The 26,552-nt window shown below is 30.4% G+C and overlaps 2 protein-coding genes across 11 annotated transcripts in view; both read right to left on the bottom strand.

Moving 5' to 3' along the window:
* Nucleotides 1–5,730, bottom strand: part of LOC139526397 (uncharacterized) — a 30,683-nt gene extending 24,953 nt beyond the window's left edge. Inside the window, exon 1 of the mRNA XM_071321541.1 lies at nucleotides 5,687–5,730. The gene's annotated coding sequence lies outside the window, so the exon portion shown is untranslated. The remainder of the gene's footprint in view (nucleotides 1–5,686) is intronic.
* Nucleotides 5,731–15,363: 9,633 nt separating this feature from the next.
* Nucleotides 15,364–26,552, bottom strand: part of LOC139527692 (small G protein signaling modulator 1-like) — a 65,877-nt gene continuing 54,688 nt past the window's right edge. For all 10 annotated transcript variants that reach the window (XM_071323306.1, XM_071323307.1, XM_071323308.1 and 7 more), the window contains 9 exons: nucleotides 24,312–24,380; nucleotides 22,530–23,292; nucleotides 21,293–21,372; nucleotides 20,624–20,748; nucleotides 20,249–20,331; nucleotides 19,574–19,683; nucleotides 19,109–19,205; nucleotides 18,251–18,418; nucleotides 15,364–15,860 (listed from right to left, as the gene is read on the bottom strand). In XM_071323306.1, coding sequence (XP_071179407.1) covers nucleotides 15,772–15,860; nucleotides 18,251–18,418; nucleotides 19,109–19,205; nucleotides 19,574–19,683; nucleotides 20,249–20,331; nucleotides 20,624–20,748; nucleotides 21,293–21,372; nucleotides 22,530–23,292; nucleotides 24,312–24,380 — 1,584 coding nt within the window. In that variant the 3' untranslated portion in view covers nucleotides 15,364–15,771. The remainder of the gene's footprint in view (nucleotides 15,861–18,250; nucleotides 18,419–19,108; nucleotides 19,206–19,573; nucleotides 19,684–20,248; nucleotides 20,332–20,623; nucleotides 20,749–21,292; nucleotides 21,373–22,529; nucleotides 23,293–24,311; nucleotides 24,381–26,552) is intronic.

Raw genomic sequence — 26,552 nt, 5'->3', positions numbered from 1 at the left:
AATAATACAAGACAATCAAAGGCCAGAGGCTCCTGACTTGGGACAGGCGCAAAAATGGCGGCTATAAGCATATTCTGTTGAAAACAGAAATGTTGAATTATTACATTAAATCGTGTCTCTTTCCCTTAATAACATTGGGGAAAGTTTGTAGTCAGGAAACAGGACGTAAAATGTCAAAAAAGGAAGTTTTTATTCTCAATGCTCTTCAACTTCATACTTTATTTGGCCTTTTAAACATTTTTTGATTCGATCGACACTGATGAGTCTTTTGTAGACGAAACGCGCGTCTGGCGTAAATATGGAATTTAAAACCTGGTATCTATGATGAGTTTATTATTTCCTCTTTCGTACAAAATATGTGGACAGATTAACGTTAGAAAAATATTTTTTTTAATCAAATAATGATGTAATGTATATATCAAAAATTAAAAAAGAATGAATGACTTCAATGACAGCAACTAAATAAAAAGCCATACAGGTAAACTAAGGTATAAAGAGACAATGTTGACATAAATAATCAGACCAATTTTTATTTTAGAAAATTAATTACTAAATTTAGAATGAGTGAACATACACTTTTAGTACGAAAAGGCAGACATTATAACATCCATGGAGATTAGAGACTCTGCATTCTTTGCAATATATAGAACGACGTAAAATTCTTCTTAATTTGTCAAAAATATAAGGGAAGAAAACCATCCTAAAAAAACAGGTTTAAAACTGTATATAACAGACCTGCATTTCGTATACAAAACTCATCAGTAATAAATAAAAAGCTATGATAACCAAGTATAGTACGAAGTTGAAATGCGATGATGAACTACAATTCTAAGAACATAAAAGTAACAAACAAGACCTACATACATTTTGATATAAGATGGAACAAATCAACAAAAACTAATACTGAACCCCACATCTCAAATTCAAATTACAGTGACTGCATTGTTGGTTTTGTAAATATATGAACCTAAGTAGAAGTTTCCTTCTAACGACAGTCATTGAAACTGAAGTGCTTTTGAATTGACTAATTATGTTCGACTATAGTTATATATGTGTTAATGTTCGTTTAGTGTTTTATCAGTAAAGATATAATGAAAAAGCTAAATGTGTCATGATGCAGTTTTCTCCAAATGTGGTCGAAGTGCTAAAACTAGATATTACACAAAACGATGTAAAAGTTCAGCCATCCGAATATTTTAAGAAAGAACAAATTATTGTCGAGTTCTGTGCTTGTGAGAATTTGGAATGATTTAGTAAATTTATTCTTGATTTTTTAAAACCTATTTTTTTAATATTCAGTAAAGGAGGGACGGAAGATACCAGAGCAACAGTCAAACTCATAAATCGAAATAAACTGACAACGCCATGGCTAAACATGAACAGGACAAACGGACAAACAATAGTACACATGACAAAACATAGAAAACTAAAGAATAAACAACACGAACCCATCAAAAACTAGGGTTGATCTCAGGTGCTCCTGAAGGGTAAGCAGATTCTGCTCTACAAGTGGCACCCGTCGTGTTGTTTTATGAGATAACAGATCCGGTAAATAGTCTAGTTCGGTAATTCAGTAAGTGTCATATAAAATAACACTGCTCTGGTGATCAGAGATTTCAAATGTATTTTTAAAAGATTTATTTCTATAAAATAATTTGAATTCAAGTTGTTTTTATAGAAATTAATCTTTAAAAAATACAATTGAAATCTCTGATTACCAGAGCAGTATTATTTATGACACTGAATATTTTAAAAAAACCAGATTTTAAAGCTTACATAATTTAATTGAATTATATGTCGTTTAAACATGACAGTAATGCAAAAGTTTTACGGTAATCACGTCTTGAAGACGGAATTGGTGTTTACACATGACTTTGGTGGGTTTGCGTTTTATAATATCATATAGTGCATAAGCAAAGCACTTACACATTTTTTTATTCTACCTTTTAATATACTTTTCAAAAGATTGAGATAGATTCCGAGAATAATAATAGGAAACAAAATCACATGACTAGATATATTATTATGATTCAAACACTCATAACTGGTATTTTAGATCCGTTCTAAAAAAAAAATGATATAATGATTTTTAACCAATCCCCTTTTGCTAACAATGATATTTATATTAAATATATAACTTAATAAATAAGTCTATCTAAATCTTTTAATGTTTCATCCGATTTGCTAAGAAACTAGTCGGTGTAAGAAAATCCCATATGTAAGGAAAATGTCACGCCGAGCAGAGTATGTCCTCGACGATACTGCTGAAGGAAAGAAAACCATTCTAAAACAACATAATAAATAAAACGTTAATCCCTCAAAGATAAATACCGTGACTGTTTCTGCTCTGTTTTTATTTAAGAAATAATTGATGCAAGCTATACTTTATTGTAATTTTTATAATGGGTAGGCATTATGTTGGTAATTATTTTTGCCCGAGCGATAGTAAGAGCTAAAATAACACGAATCTAATGCCTATCCATGTTAAAACTACAATAAAGTATAGCTTGCATCAATTATTTCGATTCTGATTAGGACAATTTAGGTAATTGCTATGTCTGATGTGTATAAGGGTAAAGCGATTGTGTAGGCTCTTCCATGAACCTCCCTTTTTTTGTTTGTAAAGAAGCAAACAGCTGGCACTGTGATTTTTTCAGAGGGATGAGTTTTGGAACAGGCAACATGAACGGTTGTCGTATCTAGGTCAAATATGTCAATTTCGGTATGCAACACATTACAGTCACAGTAAAAGAATAAGAAACAACATGTGCATCATTTAAGAGTTTGGAAGTATTTCAAGTTAATGAAATATATTGAATGCATGCCAATTTGATAAAATTCATTGTTCTGCAGCAGTCAATATACGCATGTACCAACACAAATTATTGGATTTAGAGCATGGGTCATAAAGCGAAAGAAGCACGTCATAGCAGAATCACTGTGGTAAACCATTGGTTATTTAAAATGACAACAAAAATGCAGACAACAATGACAAAAGGAATATAATATCAAAGAATGCTAATATAAAAATTGACTGTGAGTGTTATTTTTAAAGGAGTAGGTCCGGTAAGGACCGATTTTGGCCTCAAATTTCAGGTTCATCTTACGAAAGATTTTGACCACTTTTTAAACACTTAAGTGTCTATTTCATTTGAATCAATTAACCTATGTGAAAGATTTTAACTGATTTAGCCATTAAAAACAACCCGATTCAAGCTCAAATATGAAAAATCTACCAAATATGCCGAAAAATGTCACTTTTCAGATGAATTTTGTCAAAAATGAAAGTGGCCGCATCCGTGTTCATTCTCAACCTTTATATATGTTATGTATTATCATAAAACACAACTTACATTTCAATATTAAGGATGAACACGAATGCGGCCACTTTCGTTTCACACGAAAACTGTTTAAAATTTAACTAAAATGCTAGAATTGTGAAGATTTCAGTAATTTAGCATGACTTAATGGTGCTAGTAACCGATATATTTGCATTGTATTGTCAAAAACAGCCCACATTTATGTAGCAGAAGCATTCTACTGTCCAATAAATAACTAAAAGTTTACATTTTAACAATTTTGTAAAACTGCTATATTTTGGGGCCAAAAAGGGATCTTACTGGACCTACTCCTTTGATGAAGAATCAAAGATCATATCAAATTAAAGTCAAGTTATGCAATGTCAGAATGCAGATGACTTTGTTATTTCTGTAAACTTATACGATTATATAGTAAATGAAAATTGTCGCATTGCTGACAATGCACTACTAAATGACATCATAAACTAATACTGATACGAATGAATTGATAAACACTAAGTGCACAAACAAATATATATTTTACAAATGCTATTGTATTGTACTAGTATTTTGCAGATGAGAAATAGAGCTACGCCTTTATTCGGAAACGAACAGCAAATTTGAAGTAATAAATTGATTAAATCTATCCTCTTTCCCTTGACAACTGTGTATAAAGTGTGTAGTCAGAAAACAGGAAGTGTAATGTCAATAAGTCATTTCTTCATTCGTACAAAAAAATATATAGCTTATGGGCTAAAAGAATAATGAATGGGAAATATTCATCATGACAAGACAAATCAATGGAAATATAAGCTGAGTTCCCAGGGATCATCACATTTCGTAGTCATTTATAAATGCTCAAAATTGAAAACGGTTGTGATCATCACCCCTACAGAATATTTTTGTACTCTGTTTGGGAGACTCCTTAACCATGTTAATAGCATCATGTTACAATCAAAATTCTTAGAATCATGTTGCGAAGGGAATCGACACTTAGTAGCACAGAATTATTATGCAATGAATATTCGTGAAGTGGTTTTGTTATAAAGGTCTTGGTTGCCGTTGGTGCGGCCGTTTGTCCACATTTATGAATTATGGATCAGTAATGATGAATCAAATATGCTGCTGTACAACGTAAACGATAGTCCCATATACTTTCATTGTTGTAAAATGAAGACATAATCGTTCGTAAGTACTAATACAGTCAATGAACCACTGTTTACAACTCCACATGGACATGACCACAAAAGTCAACTGGAATAAACAATTTTAAATGATATTTTTGTCAAACAAATGCCTCATTTTTACAATAAAAATGGAAGACAACCCATACTACTTCTACGATAAAGAAGGGTACATCTTTGAACAGTCAATCACCATCCATACCTAGGTGTTGAACTGTGTAGCACTGTATCATGAAATTATCACATACGAAAGTAACTGTACAGTCGAACAGTAGAAGTTTTAAGTAGAAAACAATATAAATGTCCTATAAATATATAACAGGAGATTTATATAATCTTTGTAAGATAAACATTAGAATATGCTAGAAATGTCTTGGATCCGCTTCTCCATAAACATATAAAGAGTGGAAATGGTCCAAAAAGCAAAAATCACGAAAATGCTCCGAAGAAAATTAAAAAGGAAAGTCCCTTAACAAAAAGCAAAATCACAAGCTCAAACACACCAAACGAATTGATAACAACTGTCATAAAAATAGAGTAGCCATTTTCATGAGTTTTCTCTAGACCAAATCAATGTAGTATTCATGACCGACCATCACTATTGGAGAGACGAAAAACGACATGTCTACTTCGATTCTATAAAGTATTCTACCAAATGATTAAATTCCAAAACCCAACACCTTTGACAAGTGCAAGAATGACTAGCCATTGCCATCACAAACTAGGATTAGGATTATGCAATGAACAGCGAAAATATAGCTTTTTTTAAACGAAAAAATCACCAAATGAAACAAAAGTATCGTCTTGCTTTCTTTGATAATTACAAATTATCTTACAACTGCCTTATTCGTGACTCGGTAAAGGCATTTTCCTAAGAAAATGGTGGTTTAAACCTTGTTTTAAAGATAGCTAAACCTCCGACTTGTATGCCAGTCGTAAAATGGTTTAAAAGGGTAAAGGCAAACTTAATCCAACGATCCCCTTGAAAGAATAACATGATCATGAAGAAACTTCATTCCTTGAATGTTTTACAAAGTTATTGATATCTAGAATGTTTACCACATTATGTAATGCAAATGTAGAAGATAAGTGGAAGATATCAAAGGAATATTCAAACTCATTAGTCGAAGATAAAACAATATTTTATAATGAACAGCATCTTTAATTGATTTAACAAATTTAGATTATTAAAATAAATCTTACCTATTTTCCTCTCCAACAAAGTACTAAGTTGGTAGTCAGAAAACAGGAAGTGAAAGGGTGAAATCTTACCTTTTTTCCTCTCCAACAAAGTACTAAGTTGGTAGTCGGAAAACAGGAAGTGAAAGGGTGAAAAGTCACAATTGGCAATTTCCTACTTCATAGGAAGTTTGTATATAGGCTATAGAAAAAATACAAAACTATTGATTAAATGATGATGTGATGAATACTTAACCCAGTGGTAAAGTGTGTGTATTGGTTGTGTGTGTATTATAATTTGGAATATTTTATGCAAAAAAATTATAAATATTTCCAATCAAAAGTTTTGCACGACCTCAACAACCCCTTTATCATCCAATGTTACGTATTTCATTTTTTTTTTGTCTGAAGCCATGAATGCATGAAGAATTAATTGTTTTTCTAAATATCCCTGAAAGTAAGGTTACATTTTAATTGCTTTTTAAATGAATAGCCTAAGTCTTCACAATAAATGTCTTTGAAGTAGTTTATACCTTACTTGATGTGTTGGTCATAAATGTAAATATTTTTTGGTGAAAATTTATTGCAGATACGCCAACCAACATCAAGGTTTTCGTCTTCTTTGTGGTAATCCTATCAGAAAGTCATTCACAGTCATGCTTTCTATGCTTCTTATCGCATTGATTTCCTCAATCGTTTTTTTTAAATTTTTATGTTAGAAATTACTTTGTGGACCTTTGATTACTATAAACTTTGGAATGTCCTTCCTGAGCATGCTGAAGCTATTTCTGCTCATTTCATAATCACAAAATTTCACAAGTGCTAATGTTTGTAGAAAAGAGATATATTGATGTGAAGTGCAAATTGGTGTTGGATGCGAGAATTTAAGTCCTATACCAAGCGTTTAGGAATAGAAATCATGAAAATAACAACCACTGAAAATGTTAGCAATTATAGTAAACCTTTTCATAATTTGGCCCAATAAAACTGTTTCTATAATATATTTGTATATTTTCATTGTGCATAAGTTGCACCATTACAAATATGGGTTTCATTTTTTTGAACATAGACAATTAATACTGGTTTGTTTTTCGATTGGTCACCTCAGTCTTTAAATATACTTTCAATATTTTTTTATTTCCAATATAATCTAATTTGTTGTGTCATGTGTACTATTATTTGTCTGTTTGTCTTTTTCATTTTTTGCCATGGCGTTGTCAGCTTATTTTCGATCTATGAGTTTGACTGTCCTTCTTGTATCTTTCACCCCTCCTTTAAGTAATGCCATCAAACCTTAAGGCAGCTTGACAAATATAAAAGCTAAAGTGGTGGTAAGAGCACACAGAACCTAAATAAAACAGTTTAATTTAAGTGGTTTGAACAGTGAATGCAAACATTCAATCCTGAAACAAAAATGTTTATGTGGAAAAAACTCATGAGAACAGAAAAAGTGAAGACCAAATCAATCACAGATATTTTTATTCCATTGATCAACAATAACATCACATAAAATCTGAATTATAACAATAAATCATAATATAATACATGATCATATATAGTCATTAAATAATAGTCTAATAATATGGGAAATTATAAATATCTAATACTAGGAGACACAAAATAATATCCTTGACACAATATTGGTAAATACATTTGATGGGATTAGTATAATAAACATATATAATTCAGTCTAGAAACATCAAGGATTTAATTCCTGTAGGAGGTAGGCTTTCATATTTTAAGACATTTTTAGAGATATCTGAGCTTTCTATGTTAACCATACGTGTCTCAGACCTATCAGACATACCTATTGAACATTTCGTATGATTTTTCTGGTCAAAGGGAGATAACCGAATTTTAATAATTTCCCCACACCCTTGCAAATACATTATATTATGTATTATTGGTAAAATAAGTAATAGTATGTCTGGACTTTTCTAATAAGTTATCTTGAAAGTGTAAAAGAGATATGCAAGTAATAGAATATACAAGATAAGAATAGTATATAACAAATGTGCAGATCTTTAGGATATTGTTTTTTAAATCAGTATCTAGGAAATCTCTTTTAAAAAGAATTTAAAGCTACATTAACTTATAGTAGAATTAAACTAAAGTAGTTTTATTCCACATGTTGTCTTAAAAATCTTTGACTGTTCTTCCTAAGATGTAAAAGATGAATATTAATTAAACTATTTATTAAAAAAAAATACATGTATATATGATTTTTTAAAACCATTATGTATATTTATAGGGGATACAGACCAACTCCTTTGTATAATAAGCTTTCTTGTCAGATCTTATTTAAGGGGGGTTAGTTTGGTTCAATGTTTACTTTCCGTATGTAAACTGCTGATCAACTATGTAAATTCAGAAATTAGAGTTTTTATAAAACCAAATAATACAAGAGGGTGACTTTTGCAATATCAAAGAATCGCAATTATTAAACACACATTTTTGTCCATTATTAAAAAATTGCAATATTAATGCAGTTGTTTCTGAATATACAGTATTTGTTTCAAATTCAGCTTTCATAAACAATATTTTGTAATAATATTCACCATTAATAATAGCATGAAGTTATTGAGGGGAATAAATTAATAATTTAGTAGCAATTAAACACTCCTAAAGTTTTCATAATGCAAAATTGGTAAAAAGTAAAAACACAAAAATACTGAACTCCGAGGAAAATACAAAATGGAAAGTCCCAAATCAAATGGCAAATTCAAAAGTTCAAACACATCAAACAAATGGATAACAACTGTCATATTCCTGACTTGGTACAGGCATTTTCTTATGTAGAAATGGTGGATTGAACCTGGTTTTAAAGCTAGCTAAACCTCTCACTTGTATGACAGACTTATAAACTATATTCTCTTAGATCAAATTTTGTATTGGATAGATAGTCATACATCTTTTATTTACATCTCTGATATGGTCTTCCCCTGTTCAGTCAATTAACATATTGAAAAAATCAACAAAAGCAATTTAAAATATGACTTGTCAGATCTTATAAGGTATCAGTAAAAAAATATTTTGTCAGAAATTCAAAATAAAATAAAATGCATTACAATAAAAAAAAAACATGTTATGATATAAAACTTTCTACATTCTGTTTAATTTCAACACATATATATGTATAAGTAGAACTGTACCAAACGAAAGCTGAAGCAGAAAATAATTGCCCTTCTGAAAAGCAACTTAAGTAGATTTATCATTGTGAAATACATTTTGATTGGAATGTCTTTTTATAAAAGTATCGAAAAAGCTTTTTTGACCTTAAATGTGCTGAATCATCACCATGGAATGTTTTAGAGAAAAAAGTGATAAAAAGTAAAAATATCAACAATAAATCAATTATGTAGGTTCTGCAAAGTTGATTGAAATAGATGGAATGTAGGAAATCTGGACTGTTTCTGAAAAATAAAAATATGCGTGATTGAGACAAAAAGTCATCTTGGAAACAACCTGCCTACTGTGGCAAATTTTAAAGTTTACAAATACATGACATATTACTTGTGCTGTCAACATTTTAAATCAATCTGTCTTACTTTGATTTTCCACATTAAAATTTCGTAAAAATGACAAGACCGAAATTGACACTTGATACCAATTTATTCAAAATTTTATCAGTAGCTTCTCTAAACATCTATATTCAGTTCAAAATTGCAAATTGAGATCTGCCAAATGTTATAAGTTTGTTAAGATCGTAGTGATTTGAATATATAGATATTTCTTTCCATGCAAATATGGTAAGCTAATTTTCTTTCATACATTTAGTGTGATATTACAAAAAAAAACTTAATTTCTTATCAAATTTTTCAAATGGTCAACTTTTTAGGGTAACCTCAGTTTTAGTTTGTAACCCAGATTTGTTTTCTCTAAATAAATTTATGACTTTCGAACAGCAGTATACTACTGTTGCTTTTATTTAGGGTGTTACAATTTTCATCATTGTGAAAATTATCAAAGAAATAATATTAATGAACAATAGCCATTCTTGAAAATAGAATATGTTGGCAAATATTTGTTTCTTCTTTAAACTGTAAATTGGCAATGTACAAATATGAAAATTATCACAAATTTTAGCCTTTAAACATACTTGTTTATTTTCAGCTAAACCTAAATTTGAGATCATTTTTAAATATAAAATACATCTTTTAAAAAATATTCACAGTGTAAATATGAAGAAAAAAAAAAGGTATTCTAAAAATGTTGATGTATGAATGTAAAGAACATGCATTATCCCAAGAAACTTTTTAATGTGAATGTTGAAGAATTATATTTTCCAATTAATCCTTTGCATGAAATAGTTCACCATTAGAAAAAAAACCGCTGAAACAGGTTAAATTTTAAAATCTATTCCACAATAATACAATGGCACAATCAATTATTTATATTGCACATATATGATATATTTATAATGGAGTCTATGTCTCATATCTTTTTGTAAGATGAATGTATTAAACTTGGTTATTGATGAATCTACTTGGACCAATCCATTCAGAAGAAAATACTACTTTAACAGTATTTAATAAGCCCATCCTGAACATTATAAATCTAGACAAAACAAATCTATGAAATATAATAAATCCAGTTTAAATTCAATTAAATACAAGAGGCTCTCAAGAGCCTGAATCGCTCACCTGAATTTTTTTGGTTTAATCTCTCATCAATGATTATTTTGGCTTTCCAATTTATTTAAATGTTCTTTGAATCGTCCTATTTTCTTCAAAAGCAAAAAAAAATCATTTTCTCCTATGTTCTATTTTAGCCATAGGAGCTATGTTTCTTGACATACAAGGAAATGAAATATAAAATTTATACTAGATACTCTGAAACTCTGAAACTCATTTAGCCTAAGTTTGGCTGAAATTGATACAGCAGTTTCATAAGAGAAGATTTTTTAAAGTAAGTCAACATGATGAACAAATTGTGAAAAAAGTCTTTAAAGGGCAATAACTCCTAAAGAGGTCAATTGACAATTTTGGTCAAATTGACTTATTTGTAGATCTTACTTTGCTGATCATATTTGCTGTTTACAGTTTATCTTTATCTATAATAATATTCAATATAATGACCAAAAACTGCAAAATTTCCTTAAAATTACCAATTAAGTGGCAGCAACCCAACAATTGGATGTTTGATTCATCTGAAAATTTCAGGGCTGATAGATATTGACCTAATGAACATTTTTACTCCAGTCAGATTTGCTCTTAATGCTTTCGTTTTTGAGATATAAGCCAAAAACTGCATTTGACCCCTATGTTCTATTTTAAGTAACGGCGGCCATGTTTTTTGACGGATCAAAAATCAAAGCACACACTTTGTGCAGGATAATCTAAGGAACAACCAAGCTAAGTTTTAACCAAATCCATTCAGTAGTTTCAGAGGAGAAGATTTTTTAAAGTTAGCAAATATGATGAACAAATTGTGAAAAATTGTCATTAAAGGACAATAACCCCTTGAGGGGTCAATTGACAATTTTGGTCATATTAACTTATTTGTAGATCTTACTTTAGTGATCTTTTTTGCTGTGTACAGTTTATCTTTATCTATAATAATATTCAAGATAATGACCAAAAACTGCAAAATTTCCTTAAAATTACCAATTAAGTGGCAGCAACCCAACAATGGTTTGTTTGATTCATCTGAAAATTTCAGGGCTGATAGATCTTGACCTAATGAACATTTTTACTCCATGTCAGATTTGCTCTAAATGCTTTCGTTTTTGAGATATAAGCCAAAAACTGCATTTGACCCCTATGTTCTATTTTAAGTAATGGCGGCCATGTTTTTTGACGGATCAAAAATCAAAGCACACACTTTGTGCAGGATAATCTAAGGAACAATCATGCTAAGTTTTAACCAAATCCATTCAGTAGTTTCAGAGGAGAAGATTTTTTAAAGTTAGCAAATATGATGAACAAATTGTGAAAAATTGTCATTAAAGGACAATAACCCCTTAAGGGGTCAATTGACAATTTTGGTCATATTAACTTATTTGTAGATCTTACTTTGCTGATCTTTTTTGCTGTTTACAGTTTATCTTTATCTATAATAATATTCAAGATAATGACCAAAAACTGCAAAATTTCCTTAAAATTACCAATTAAGTGGCAGCAACCCAACAATGGTTTGTTTGATTCATCTGAAAATTTCAGGGCTGATAGATCTTGACCTAATGAACATTTTTACCCCATGTCAGATTTGCTCTAAATGCTTTCGTTTTTGAGATATAAGCCAAAAACTGCATTTGACCCCTATGTTCTATTTTAAGTAACGGCGGCCATGTTTTTTGACGGATCAAAAATCGAAGCGCACATTTTGTGCAGGATATACTAAGGAACAATCATGTTAAGTTTCATTCAAATCCATTCAGTAGTTTCAGAGGAGAAGATGTTTGAAAAATTGTTAACGACGACAGACGACGACGACGACGACGACGGACGCCAAGTGATGAGAAAAGCTCACATGGCCTTTTAGGCCAGGTGAGCTAAAAAACAGGATAAAAAGTTCAGATAACAAATATGCATATGCCTATACAATGAACAAGTGTTTTCATGAGAAAGATGTGTCATTATTGATTTTATTTGGGAAAACATGTTACTTCAATTCAGTTGTGGAGAAACTTAAATTGGTGTATAAGTAGATTTGAGATCAGTATCACAGAAATTGTAAATAAAATATATACATCACTTAAATAATCTTATAAACAAATAAAGAACTTTATGAATGCAAAATATAGACTTAAAAATCTTAAAAGTTAAAATCACATACATCAGAGACTAACAACTGACATAATCTTATAAAAGGAATAAAAAAAATCTTTCCAACCTATCAGTGTTTTAAATTGACTAGCAAATTATTTTGTATATTATAACAGTGATTTAAAACAAAAATCTTCCTAATACACGAAAGGGACTAAATAGGAGTCAGTTTTCTACAACTGAAGTTGATCAATTGTACAAGTTTTTTTTTTTGTCTTTAAACAAAAATCTGTGGTATGTGTATTGATAATGTTTTACATACTACAAGATAATAAGAATTAACAGGAATCCGATCATTGGGTATACGAAAACTATTAACTATAAAATCACAGATACATTAATTATACAAGTCATTTAGATGAATATTGTACAGATGATAATGATAATTTTCAAAATATAGAGACTCTGTACATATTTAGTTACAACAATACATTTGGCAAAAGTCAAACAACCTCCTAGAATTCATCAATACATACTAATTACGTAACATAAAAATACATGTAGATAACTGCAATAATGACTTAAAATAAAATGTATTTTATTCCTTTTTTTTTTTTTTTTTTTTTAAATAATTCAAATTTTTTTTGGACAAATATGAAAATATTTCTGATCTTTCTCTATAATAAAGCATTAATCTGGTACAAAAAAGTAAATTCAAAACAATACTGAACTCTCAGGAAAATTCAAAATCGAAGTTTGTAATCAAAAGGTAAAATCAAAAGCTCAAACACATCATTGAACGAATGTATAGCAACTGTCATATTCCTGACTTGGTACATTTATCTAAATTTATGTCATATGATATGCACTAATGCCGTCAATGAGAAGTAATAAATTCACACAAAATGTTCCTTATGATAAGTCCACACATTTCTCCGCACCCAGAGGGGGCTTCAGCTGGCACCATAACAATAACATATACAAGTTGTTCATTTGGCAAAATTAAGATAAAAATACATGGTTACATCAAATCCCTTTATGATATCCAAATTATTTTCTTTTTGACATTTTAAATGTGCTCCCTTCCCTAAAGTTAAAGACAATCAAACTTCCATGCAGCCTCAGAATTTCTTTGTATTTGTTGAGATTCCAAAATCAAATTTAATCAAAATTATTATCAATCTTTACTGTGTGTTTGTGTAGGTAATTCAAAGTAAGAAAGAAGTCATTATTGCAGTTAGCTAAATCTTCAAATACAATTAAACAATGCTTAAGTTAAAATTACTGACTAATAAAAGCCTTTCTATAAACAATTGCATTGAATGCCACTATTATAATACTTTGTGTACTATATATATAATATTGCATCTCAGGTATATGACTAGCATCTCTCAACTATTGTATAAAGTATAAAGTGTATCAGACTCAAGTAAATCATATCTTGGCTGATCTAAAATCTTATTGGAATACATAAAAGTGTAAAAATACAAATCGGCAGATTGTGACTGAATAAAAAAAAAAGCCTATTAGCTGTACAAATAAATACTTCTACCATTGTCATGTGACCTTAAAGTTAATAAAATGTGGATAATTGATTGGTGCATTTATGTATATGTGTACTAAATAAATTTACTTGTTCTATTCTTGTCTATCAAATAAACGATTTTATTTTTTTCTATTTAACAAGAGAAATTAAAAAAAAGTCACCTGACTTTGTGAATTCTGAATAAAAAATAATATTTTGTTAATAAATGGGTTAAACTGTCATTTAACGTATAGTTCTAAAAGTCTTGCACACCAAACCGCCATTTTTATCACTCCAAAGTAGTTTTGTAATTAAAATGGGGGTTACACATTTACATGGAGAAATCGATTCCACATCTGTCACTCTTATGAAATTATAATAATTTTACTCTCAGGTATAATTTTCAACATCACCATATTAGGAAATGAAATATCCCATCAATTTACAGTAGACAAAATGTTAACATATAATATATATCAATTAGAATACAAAATACTCTGAAATTGGCATGCAAGTACAAAAGATGAAATTCAAGACTTAAATAAATATTGCACTCTAATAAACACCTCAGACAGTTATATTTTCTTTTTTTAAGAGAATAATTTCAGTTGTTCAAAACAAAAACTATAAACCATTGTTTCATATCTCTTAAAATGGTAAAGACCCCTGATGTTTGATCATAAAACATTGAAAACACCCCATACTGCCCTGCCCTATACTACTAACACTAGCATATTTCATTTAATATGCAAATATTTGAAAAGATTCACATCATTATAAATATGTAAAGCTGTTTTATATATGAATACATAATTTTGTTGAATTTAGAGTCCTTTAGAAAAATTTACAGGAAAGGAAATTTAAGTTTTACCTGCATGGCTTCTACCCAACCTTTTTGTTTTCACAAAACCCTATGCCTAGTTATTTAGGTAAACGGACAGAAAGTCACAGGACAAAAAGTCACAGGACATAAAGTCACAAATTTGATAGGACAAAAAGTCACAGGACAAAAAGTCACAAATAGTTTGTTGACAATTATTTGAATATATAAGAGAAATATCTTGAAACATTTACTTTTTAATACATATATTCATATTAAAGTGTAGGAAATGTGTCATTATACTTGAAAAATGAAGATTTATTTAATTTTAATCATGCAAATGGTATATTTCTTGGCACCATGAAGCCATTTTAGTGCAAAGCCACGTTGACATTTTGTTTTTTTTAACAATTATTTGATCATCTTTGATATTTTTTGGATAAATTTTGTTTACAATGTTGGTTTATATACAATAGTTCAAGAAAAATACAAAAATATTTTTGTAGAAATAAGTGTTTTTTATTCAAAGAAAATATTCAGAAAAAATGAATTGTGACTTTTTGTCCTGTGTCTGTGACTTTTTGTCTGTGACTTTTTGTCCTGTGACTTTCTGTCCTACATTCGTTATTTAGGGCCACTTTCTAAATCCTTTCTCTATTTTAAGTATAACATCATGATCAAGCATTGAATATTCCAAGGCTAAATATCCAAGGTTAAATAAAGTTTAAAGATGTGATCTTCTTTTATACATATACACATACACATTGAAGTACACACTACGTTACCATGTGTACTATTTAGTACAGGTACACACTACACTTTCATTTGCAATGTGAAGGATACATTGTACTGTCCTGTGTCTGTATTTATTACTGAGATATCAAGATGAATATCAGATATCTAGATGATAATTTGATATCTAGATGTAGTTGAAATCACTGGTAGAATATATCTCGATGAATGCTTTGGTCTGCAGAATATTTTTTTCATGATTTATGTGTAGCTGTTCTCACTAGTTAATATTATAACTATTTTACATGGTTTATGGGCACTCCAGTCATTTGTTATCAATCAAAGTCTGTAACTTCAGCACCAAATCTCTTGCCAGCTTAAGTATTTGCTTTGCTTTATGTCTTTCAGCCATTTCTATAAAAATAGAAATATATAAAACATTAATTTATTCACATAATAAAATGTAAAGGTGTAAAATATATATTCAAAATAATAGTGTTTGAGAAATTTATTTTTTCCAATCTTTAATGTTGGACTAGTGAAAGTTTGTTTCTGAAATATATACTGAGACTTTCATGTACTGATTTATTATATGTCAAGTACTGAATAACATGGTATTTTGTTGTAACACAGATAAAGATTGAAAAGGGGAGGACTGAGAACCCAAAAGTAAAGTGTAACCATGTTGTAAAATTTGCTGTTACAAAATGATAGAAATTATTATAAATTAAGGAATGTATCTCCCTCATGCAAAGCTCTGATTCCTTTCACGGATTTGGCTATACTTTTTGGACCTTTTGGATTATAGCTCTTCATCTTTTATATAAGCTTTGGATTTCAAATATTTTGGCCACGAGCATCACTGAAGAAACATGTACAGTGAAACTTCTCAAAACCGGCCGCCCGTCGGACCACGGGATTCGGCCGGTTTTCAGGGGTGGCCGGTTTGTTGAATTTGAAATTAACAAGAGTTACTTCCCTTTAATATACGTGCATTTGTTTTTTTTACCATGTATTGTACCTCAATCATAAAGTTTGTTTTGTTGTGCAAATTTAGCTTTGTATTCTAAATTGATTATGAAATAAATATTAAAACATCATTTGTATCTTTATTATTTTTTATTTTGCAGTAATAACAAATAAAATGCAACTATATAACAAAACAGTTTTAATATCAATATATCATGTTATTGAACTCAGTTGACATACACTTATCATCGGTACCATACGATGATAATACTTTTAATAAGCGTTGACATTTCACTGTACGAGACATTAATAATATCCTTTATATTTTGATATAAGCGTGTATCATTAGATTAAAATAAACAACAATAAATTATCCCGACGATATCTGTTTACGATTTATTTTGAAAGATCAAAGTGATTAATTTCTGTAATTTGTCTAAAAAATATTTTTTAAAATGATCAAATAAAGTAGCCAAGCTAAAACATTTAATGAAAATTAATTATCATCATTGATTAGCGTGGGTGAAGATCACAATCTCTCAACCGATAATTTATTCGGGTATTGATTTGACATTGACAGGTAAACACTACTCAGTGGCCATGCAGGTGTCTAATTGACCGGATTAACTTGTTTGTTTATATAACAGTATTATATGGACTAATGATTACAAATGACAAGGCCGGTTTTATGAGGTGATATTTTATTGATTTTGATTACACAAATACACAAATATCGGCCGGTATCCGGTTTAAAGGGGTGGCCGGTTTTATAAGGTTACCTGACCGTTTATTTACATACACGCCGGCCGGGACTTGTTATTTTGGCCGGTATGAAGGGAGAACCGGTATTAAGAGGGACCGGTTTAGAGAAGTTTCACTGTATTGTCGAAATGCGCATCTGGTGCAAGAAAATTGATACCGTTAATTTTATTACTATCACTGGGTCGATGCCTCTGCTGGTGGACTATTAGTCCCCGAGGGTATCACCAGCCCAGTAGCCAGTACTTCGGTACTGGCATGAAAATACGGATTTTTTTTTTTGTGTTATTAAAATTTGCTGTTACAAAATGATAGAAATTATTATAAATTAAGGAATGTATCTCCCTCATGCAAAGCTCTGATTCCTTTCACGGATTTGGCTTTACTTTTTGGACCTTTTGGATTATAGCTCTTCATCTTTTATATAAGCTTTGGATTTCAAATATTTTGGCCACGAGCATCACTGAAGAGACATGTATTGTCGAAATGCGCATCTGGTGCAAGAAAATTGATACCGTTAATTTTATTGCAAGTTTATATCCAAGTTCCCAGACAGGACCCGTGTTAGTGGTTGTTTTTAGTTATATATTGTTGTTTGTTTTTGTCAGTTAGGATATTGAGTATTGATAACATACCTAAATAAATACTTTGAACTCAATTCATTCAAATTTTAAACAATTCTAGGAGAATATTGGAATGACATACTGTGTAGAAACTTGTCTAAAATTGAAGACAGTATGTTGACCTCGATGAATTTTGTTCCTAATTAGCAAAGTATCTTTTATGAGTTTTTTCTTAAACATGTACATGTTCTTAATTTGATGATGAAGAAATCATGGCAACACAGTGGAGTTTTGCATATAAATATGAAAGAATATACTGTAAACCGACTATCTAGCTTACTATCTATCTAGTCTACTTTGTGGCTATTTATCTTAGTGAATTAACTTTGTTAATGTGTTGATATATTAAAAAAGATCCAAGTTTGACATATTCTAGATGATTTATGTTCCATTATTTTTCCTACTCACTAAAGTTGTCTTAAATAACACAATATATCTATTAAATTAACTCACCATTAAAGAATTTGATTATATCTGTGAAATCCATATTATTATCCAAAATAATATCTCTGTAGAACTCAACGAGAGCAAGGGACATAAACAATACAAAGTGTGGAGAGCTGATATACTTAGCTGCCCATATAGTCTCCCATACTGAGAACACATCATCATACACTAATTCTACAATAAAATTACAGAATCAATTAGCTGTCTATGCATATGTAAAATAAAATCTTATATTCTGCATCATCAATTGCCAACGTTCATTAAAATTACAAACTTAAGCAGCTGTAATTAACAGAAATCCAACAACTAATCATAGAAATTTTTTTCAAAATGAAAAGGTATGAGAATGACAATTCCTAGATCATTATACAGCCTTAATGCACATTTTAATTTTATTACAATTTTTAATATCTATAAATTGGAAGGACCAAATGATTGTCTGTGTGAAACATTCTTTTTCTTATAACAACTGGTAAGATATGATTAGTTCAAGCACTGCACTTTAATAGTAAAGTTTTCATTGTAAAATAAATATGTTTGATAATTAAAAGACTTATTTTGTGATAAAAAAAAACCCTGGTACCTATTATGAATAAAAATCTAGTTATTCATATTTTTTTTAACTATAAACATTTGTTCTGCCTTAAATATTATGATAATTTACTGAATAAATTATTTTTTTATTTATTTGATTACAAATTAAAGAGTTCTTTCATTTCAAAATAGTCTTAAAATATAATAAGTCTTTCTGATGTAGACATACACTTAAATCAAGTAAAATATCACCTGATATAGAATCTTCTACAAAGCAAACATTTGAAATAATACATAAAACATAGAAGTATGTGTATCTTCTAGCATTACCTCTTTTGAAATCAAGAAGAAACCACCGGTAACAGAAATAAAAATGTGTATAGTCTCCATGGTGATGCATGTGCTCAAATAATTCAGAATCAAGGATCTGAAAAAAAAATCATAGAAGAATTAAAAGATTTATTTGGGAAATGCTTGAATAGCATATAAGATTAATTTTTATACAGCTTGATTTTTCTTCTTCATTAGTTACAATTGATTTCCTGTCATTCAAGCATTTATACAACTCATCAATATCACAATGGCTTAAAATACATGTAGGAATGAAGTACTTTTTACAAATATTATCAGTACTAGAATTTTTTTAATGAACAGACACTATTGGGCTACGCCTGCCTACCCGCTGTACATCCACAAAGCAATTACAGATATTTCTTTTGAAAATACGGTTAAAAATTTACTTATCATAAGAGTTTGTAGAGAGATAAATATTCATTTTGTAAAGTCAGTTTATACCTGTATTAAAGATCTCATATTTGCAAAATGTGTATCCATAGCCCCACCATGGGGGAAGTTGGATGACATCCTCTTCATTAGTTCACAAAAACAACTGTAGGCCATGGCCTCTATAAGAGAAGGTCAATATTAATGTTCAATGGCATTGTATATATGTTTAATAGTGTTGTAAGTAAAATAGAGATGAAATAAATTATACACAGTCCTGAAATAAGGTTAATCAGTCACTAACCAGTCACCCTCTCCTGTCATGTAATGCAGTTAATTAATAATTTTCCAAATAGATTTTTTATTAAGATTTTTTTTTACTGGCACTTATACCCACCCAGTAACAAGCTTTTCAATATTGAAGGTAGAAACAATAGTATCCATATGAACTTAATATCACTGTTGCTGTAGTTTTAATTTGAAATATAACAAATGTTAACAACAAAATATCTATTACTGTAAACCAGACTGCTTAATAATATTTCAAAACACCGCAAAATGGAAAGGGTTTATTTAAGTTGCAATAACTTATTTTCCAAATAAACATGTTTAAACTGAATATTTCAAAACAAAGTGAATTCTGTTTTCTATTTCTTTTGAATGTCTAAGTACCAAAGTATCTAACTTTCAATAATTTTCAGATGACAGAAACTCAATAAGTTTTCATGCATAACTTATTTAACATACCATCGTCAAATATGACTAAAAGAGGTGCCACTAGATCACACATTCCCTGTACATAGCCTATGTCTAAATGTTCCCACACATATCTGAAAATAAAGAATTAGAGATCATAAAATACACAGCTCTGTACAAAGCTTATGTTTAAATATTCTCACACATAGAAAGTTGTAAAATTGTATGAGAGGTTTATCTTCTATTAAAGAAACTAAAACACTTGTAAATAACAATATGGTGCAATCCTTTTTTAACCTCAACATGAAATAACACTTTATACACGTGATGCGTCCAACGTACTGTTTTATGGATTTTCAAGACCTAAAATCAGGAAGAAGAATTTTAACTATTTGTTAATTTTTAAAAGCTTTCTAAATTACTTACGTGCACATTACATTGCGGAGTTTATCTAGGTTTGGTATTGTAAAATACCAATAATTTCTGTCACACCTCTGTACATCTTTGTCAATTCTGTGTAGATTTAAAGCTACACTATCCAACATGGCTGGCTGCAACATACAAGACAAAATTATCTCTGGTCAGAAAAATGCTGACTGATTAAATAATTTCTTACAAATGAACCCTTAATAATTCAATAACATATTTTTTGGTGTCTTGCCAAACTTATTAAGCTTTTTCCCTTTTAACTGTTATATTTTAGATGGGTCCAGTCATTACTGGAACTGCCTACCTTTCTAGACACATGCATTTGCATACAGATTTGGTAAAGTTTTTGTTGTTAAACTTTAGTTTTATATGTTCTTTATTATTTTGTAAACCGTTCCTTTTTTGTTTCTTTTGGCTGTGTAAGATTTTGTTCTTCAATTTATGGTTAATAATTGCCTCCTTGGAATCTTTTTTTTAATGAAAAAAAGAGATGCAAATTAAATGTCAATGAGACAACAACACAACTTACTAAAATACCCATCTTTCAGTCAACATATATCTGCAATGATGGACAAGCATCCACACATCAAGACTACAAGACAAGATCTTATTTGCCCCACCCCCAAAAGTTACCAATGCTATATTTGTTATTTTTTTTATACTTACTGAATATACTCCCCCATGGGAGGCTGGTGAAGCAGGTGAGATCAGACTTTCTCTGGATGTTGATAACTTTCTCATGTGGTCTAAAAATCAGATTTTTTTCAAATGAGATTGAGCAAGTACAAATAATTTACAAAAAGCAATTATATTGATGCAATTGCTCATATTTGAAATGCTATACGAAATGTATACAATATTTGAAATGCTATACGAAATATATACAATATTTGAAATGCTATACGAAATGTATACAATATTTGAAATGCTATACGAAATGTATACAATATTTGAAACAAAACTTTTTATATGTGTAGATAAGATAAATCTTTGTTCAAATTATACAGTTGGAAATGTATGTTTACACGTGTTGTAAACTTTACATCTCCAACAAAAATCTTAAAATGGTTAAGTAACACTTAAAAAATGTGTAAACTTGTATCACATTTAGTAGTTGTATAAGGAAACCTACACAAGATATTTATGTATACCTACCAGTCTAGTTACAATCCCAGTAACCTTAAGACCTTAATTATAAACTTACAATCCCCTCAACCTTGTAAACATATCTAGGAAAAATGACTATCCCATGAATGGTAGCTTGTTTGATACAGTAAAAACTATATTCAAACAAATGGAGAATGTGTTGATTGGCCACAGATGCCCCTGCTTGTAAATATACATGAGCCAATGATCTACATGTATTCTACATGTGTATAAATTTAATAACATTTGGTTGACAAACTGAAGTTAGAAAATAGAAACGAAAAATTCAGTAATTTTTATGATTATAAAGGGGCATTATGATTACTCATGTAAGATTAATGTGACACCACTCAATTTAGAACTTGATTTGTGTTTCCTAGTTCTGAGCATTGTCTATAAGTTTTATAACATTTGTTTTAGTCAAACTAAAGTTAGAGAAGAGAGACTACATTTGGGGACATATGCCAATGGACAGACTGGACAGACACGACCTCACACTTAAAGCTCCCTTCACCTAGTGGGAAGGGGATACACATTTCACAACCTGTTAACACTCCCTCAAGAAGCCTTTCAAACATTGTCAGATAAACACATTGTTTACAATAGAATGTGCCTTAACCATGCCTTGAATAAATAAAAATGTGTATGAACACATCTCTGAGTTATAAACATAGGAAATAGAGTTATCAAATTGCATGAAAAAAATGAAAGTAGAAAACAGGAGTAATGTTTAACCACTCAACAGTTTTATCATTACCTGAGTCTCCCTCAATTGTCTTTGCACTTTCCACTGTCAATAAAGATTCTCTACGACTGTCATCATCTTCCTCTTTGTCCTCCTCGTCATCATCCTCAGCCTCATCATCTGACTCTCCACCATCCTCCTCATCAGCCTCGGCACTGTCGGCAGAACATGATAACTTTGGTGTTACATATGACCGATCTATACTACCATCCTGGTCTAACTTTGAAATGTCTGTTCCTTCTGAGTCTCCAGCAGAATCAAGCTTGCTACGTTCCTGAGAACTTTGTCTTGCTATAGAATCACCCAGTCCATCGTCTGGACTATCAGAAAACGATGAAATGACATAATCTCTTTTTTCCAATAAAAATTCTTTAGTCTGTTTCATTTTATCTATCACCTGATCTTGAAGTGGAAGATCCATGCTTTGTTTTCGGTCCGGGGTTGGTGTACAGGTTGTACCAGTAGCTGAACTCTCTTCAGGGACCGTCTCAGGATGTGAAAAGTCTTCCCATTCATCAAAGCTTTGAGATTCAAACACATCATTACTTAAACTGGAATCTTTTCTCACAAGAGGAATTTGCCCATCAGTGCTCTCAGAAGACATTTTTTGTAGATTAGCCGCCATGATTTCTTTTTCTCTTTGTCGGACAATGGCTTCTACAGCTAACCATTCGGACATTGTCTTTTCATACAACCATCTCATTTGCTTATCAACCTTGACCCTATCTTCTGGAGTACTAGAGAAAGCATAGTGTCCCAACAAGTATGGCCACACCTGTAATTTAAAGTTGACTTGATCATATTCATGAACTTGCCTATCCAAAAAGGAAGGAGTTTTCTAATGATAACTGTTTATCATATGTTTATCATATGTTTAGTTTGCCACTTACAGAACATGCCCAATTTTGAAGTTGACAGAAATCTTTTGTTATTTTTGTGATTTTTTTCTCTCATTTTTTTAGACTCTAGTTGACTAATTAGATCATGACATATGTACAATTGTCTTTATTTGCAGACTCAATTTAACCTCTAGAAGTCTTTGGCATATATACCTCATATCTCTTTTTATTCATAAATATAGACCTGTCAGTCTTTACTTAAAAGGAGTAGGGGTGTTAAGCTTTCTTTTAGGCTTTGAATATTTAGTCCTTTATTTCAAGAAGAAAACATTTTCAAGCAATGCATAAATATGTGACAAAGTGAAATACAGTTTTTGTTTAGTTTATCTTAAAAAGCATAGACTTTTAAACCCAACAGGCATGAAAATAAATTAATCCACAATTATTAACATTATTAAAGGACATAAATTTCAATAACTTTTCTGACCTGCATATAAAAGTCTGTCGAACCCTGTAGCATTTCTATAAAATCTCATGATTAAAGTCAATCATACGGAGACGGATTAATATAAGCACTTCTGGATCCTATTTGTGTATGTGTTTATAATCATACTTGAATTATCAGTGGCGGATCCAGGGGGGGGGGGGGTTCCGGGGGTGCGCACCCCCCCCTTTATTTTTGCCGATCAATGCATTTGTATCGGGACATATGTTTTGCACCCCCCCCTTTGCCCTGGGTGCCCTGGGTTAGCACCCCCCCTTTCGAAAATTCCTGCATCCGCCCCTGATTATTCATAATAAAATATTGTTTACACCCAAGTCAATCATAAGGTATACTTAAATGTTCATGACTTTTTTATCAGTATTTTCGTAATCTTATCAAAATCTGTATGTATGTCATGGTATTAATTTTTGTAAACTTTCTATGAAATTATATGTGAAAAAGTGAACCTACCTGTTTTCTTATTTCATGTTGTACACCACCATAATACACCAGTCTGTGAATTTCTTGTTCATCTGTAATCTAAGGAAAATATATTTTGATATAAATATTTTGTTAATGACTTGAAGTTTAGAATTTATTCAAAAATGAAATAATAACTGTTGCTTGGTGAAAATACCTCAAAACAAGGAAATAATTCTTTAAAAACTTCAAAAGAAAAGTTATTTGAAATAAATATAAAAAAAATCTAGATGAGTAAGTTTATTTAAAAAAAATCTTCTTTTTATTCCCAGACTTTTAATTAATCAAAGAGCTGAAGAGCTCTGAGGGAAAAGACGGCCATTGTTTCAACTTTTAGGGGTATCTTTTGATAGTCTACATACAAAGAATGAGCAAAAGAACAGCTAGAACATATAGAAAGGCTGACAATAATGAAACTAATTGTTGTTTATTGTTATTTCATTTCCTTAGTCAAGAATTCGTCATAGAGACAATTTGGACCAATGAGATCTGCACCTTCTAAATCAAAACATTTGATAAAAGTTGGGAGTTAATTATCTAAAATTCAATTGAATTTAACAACTACTACAATATATTTTAGAATTTTAATTATGTACAACTGAACGGCAGGCTAAGACCATACTCAATTTTTTGTGACAGTATTCTCAAGAAAGTGAGGACTGAAAAATCTATTCAGTTTTAATTTTCCATTGATAAAGTTCCCAGTTACAACTCTCATCACAGGGATACATGTACTTATAAAATCAAATATGATTGATATAAGCTGTGTGAAGTTTGTTTCCAGATCCCACATTTTGATATATCTGTAAAACTCATGAATAAATAGCTTTAAACTACAAAAAGCAATATTTAAAAAAAAAAATGACCACTACAATAATTATCATATGTTGGTATGCAAAATAATTTTTTAATTGATGACTACTTATCATATATATACTTAATGTGACATTTTTAGTGTTCAGATACATTAACTTTCATTTTAGTGGGTAATTACTCATCAATTGAGGTGCTCCTTAATTGAAGAAAGATTCTAAAAACATAACTTTACAGAAGAATGAAAACTGCAGTTGCTCTCCCCAATCTCAATAGGTATAAACTACGAAAAGCAACATTTTATTTTTTTTAATTTTTTTTTAAACCATTTCAATAATTATGTTGGTACACAAAATTTTTTTTATATAGAAGACTACTTATCATATACTAAATGTCACATTTTAAGTGTTCAGAAACATTTACTTTGATTTTAGTGTATAATTACTCATCAATTGAGGTGCTCCTGAATTGGAGGAAGATTCTAAAAACAGAACTTTACAGAAACAATGAAAACTGCTGTTTCTCTCCCCAATCTCATGTATCCCCATTGACATTGTTTACCGCGAAAGTTGACCTACAAATTATCTTATTATAGCCTCAGATTAAAGCATTGCATGTTGGTGTGTGAATCATCTACACTACAGCAAACATCATTAGATTTACATTTAACAAATACGGATTTTAAATTAGTACAAGTACACACCCGTGATATCGCGAGTCCGTGACTGAATTAAAGTATATAACTATGCCTAAGCCTTATTTTAGTAATTGGTATTGCCATCTGATAAAGTCATGTCGATTATAAGATACACAGTTTTCTCTGCTTTCAAATCTTTCTGTTTGAACCCGTCGACCTGGAACTTATCAGTTATTGGAAATATTAATTATTTGGAAAACAAAAGGTCCAGGCTATCAGGAATGGGGTATTTTTTAATCAACAGCATTGTCCTATATTAGTTATCTTAGAAAGTCTTGCTGATTGCTGAATGAAGCTACAATAGGGAAAAATTTGACAATGATTGAATTTAGTAGTGTCAGCCCTTTGATTATGACTCGTGTATATAGCAAAATCCTAAATACACCGTTTTGTGGTGCGCCTGTCAAATGCGGAACGTACAGATAAGGTAATAGCTAACAGGTGAATATACTATTGGTATCGGTATCGGATTAGACCCGGAACTTGTTAATTATTGGCAATATTAATTATGTGGAAAACAAAAGGGTCTGGAGTGGTGTAATTCTTAATCTACACCATTGTCCTATATTAGTTATATATAGAGTTGATTTCTTTGATTTGTCGTTTTTACCCGATGACGGCTGACAAATTAGACCTCATAATTTTAGTATTAAAGATACAAATATACTGTGAATGATTTTTATAATGAATAAAAGATACCCCTGTGTAGTGTGGCATTCCAA

Source organism: Mytilus edulis, chromosome 6 (assembly GCF_963676685.1).
Source record: "Mytilus edulis chromosome 6, xbMytEdul2.2, whole genome shotgun sequence".
Taxonomy (NCBI): domain Eukaryota; kingdom Metazoa; phylum Mollusca; class Bivalvia; order Mytilida; family Mytilidae; genus Mytilus; species Mytilus edulis.
Note: the sequence above shows the minus strand (reverse complement) of the source record. Positions and strands in the feature narration are given on the sequence as shown.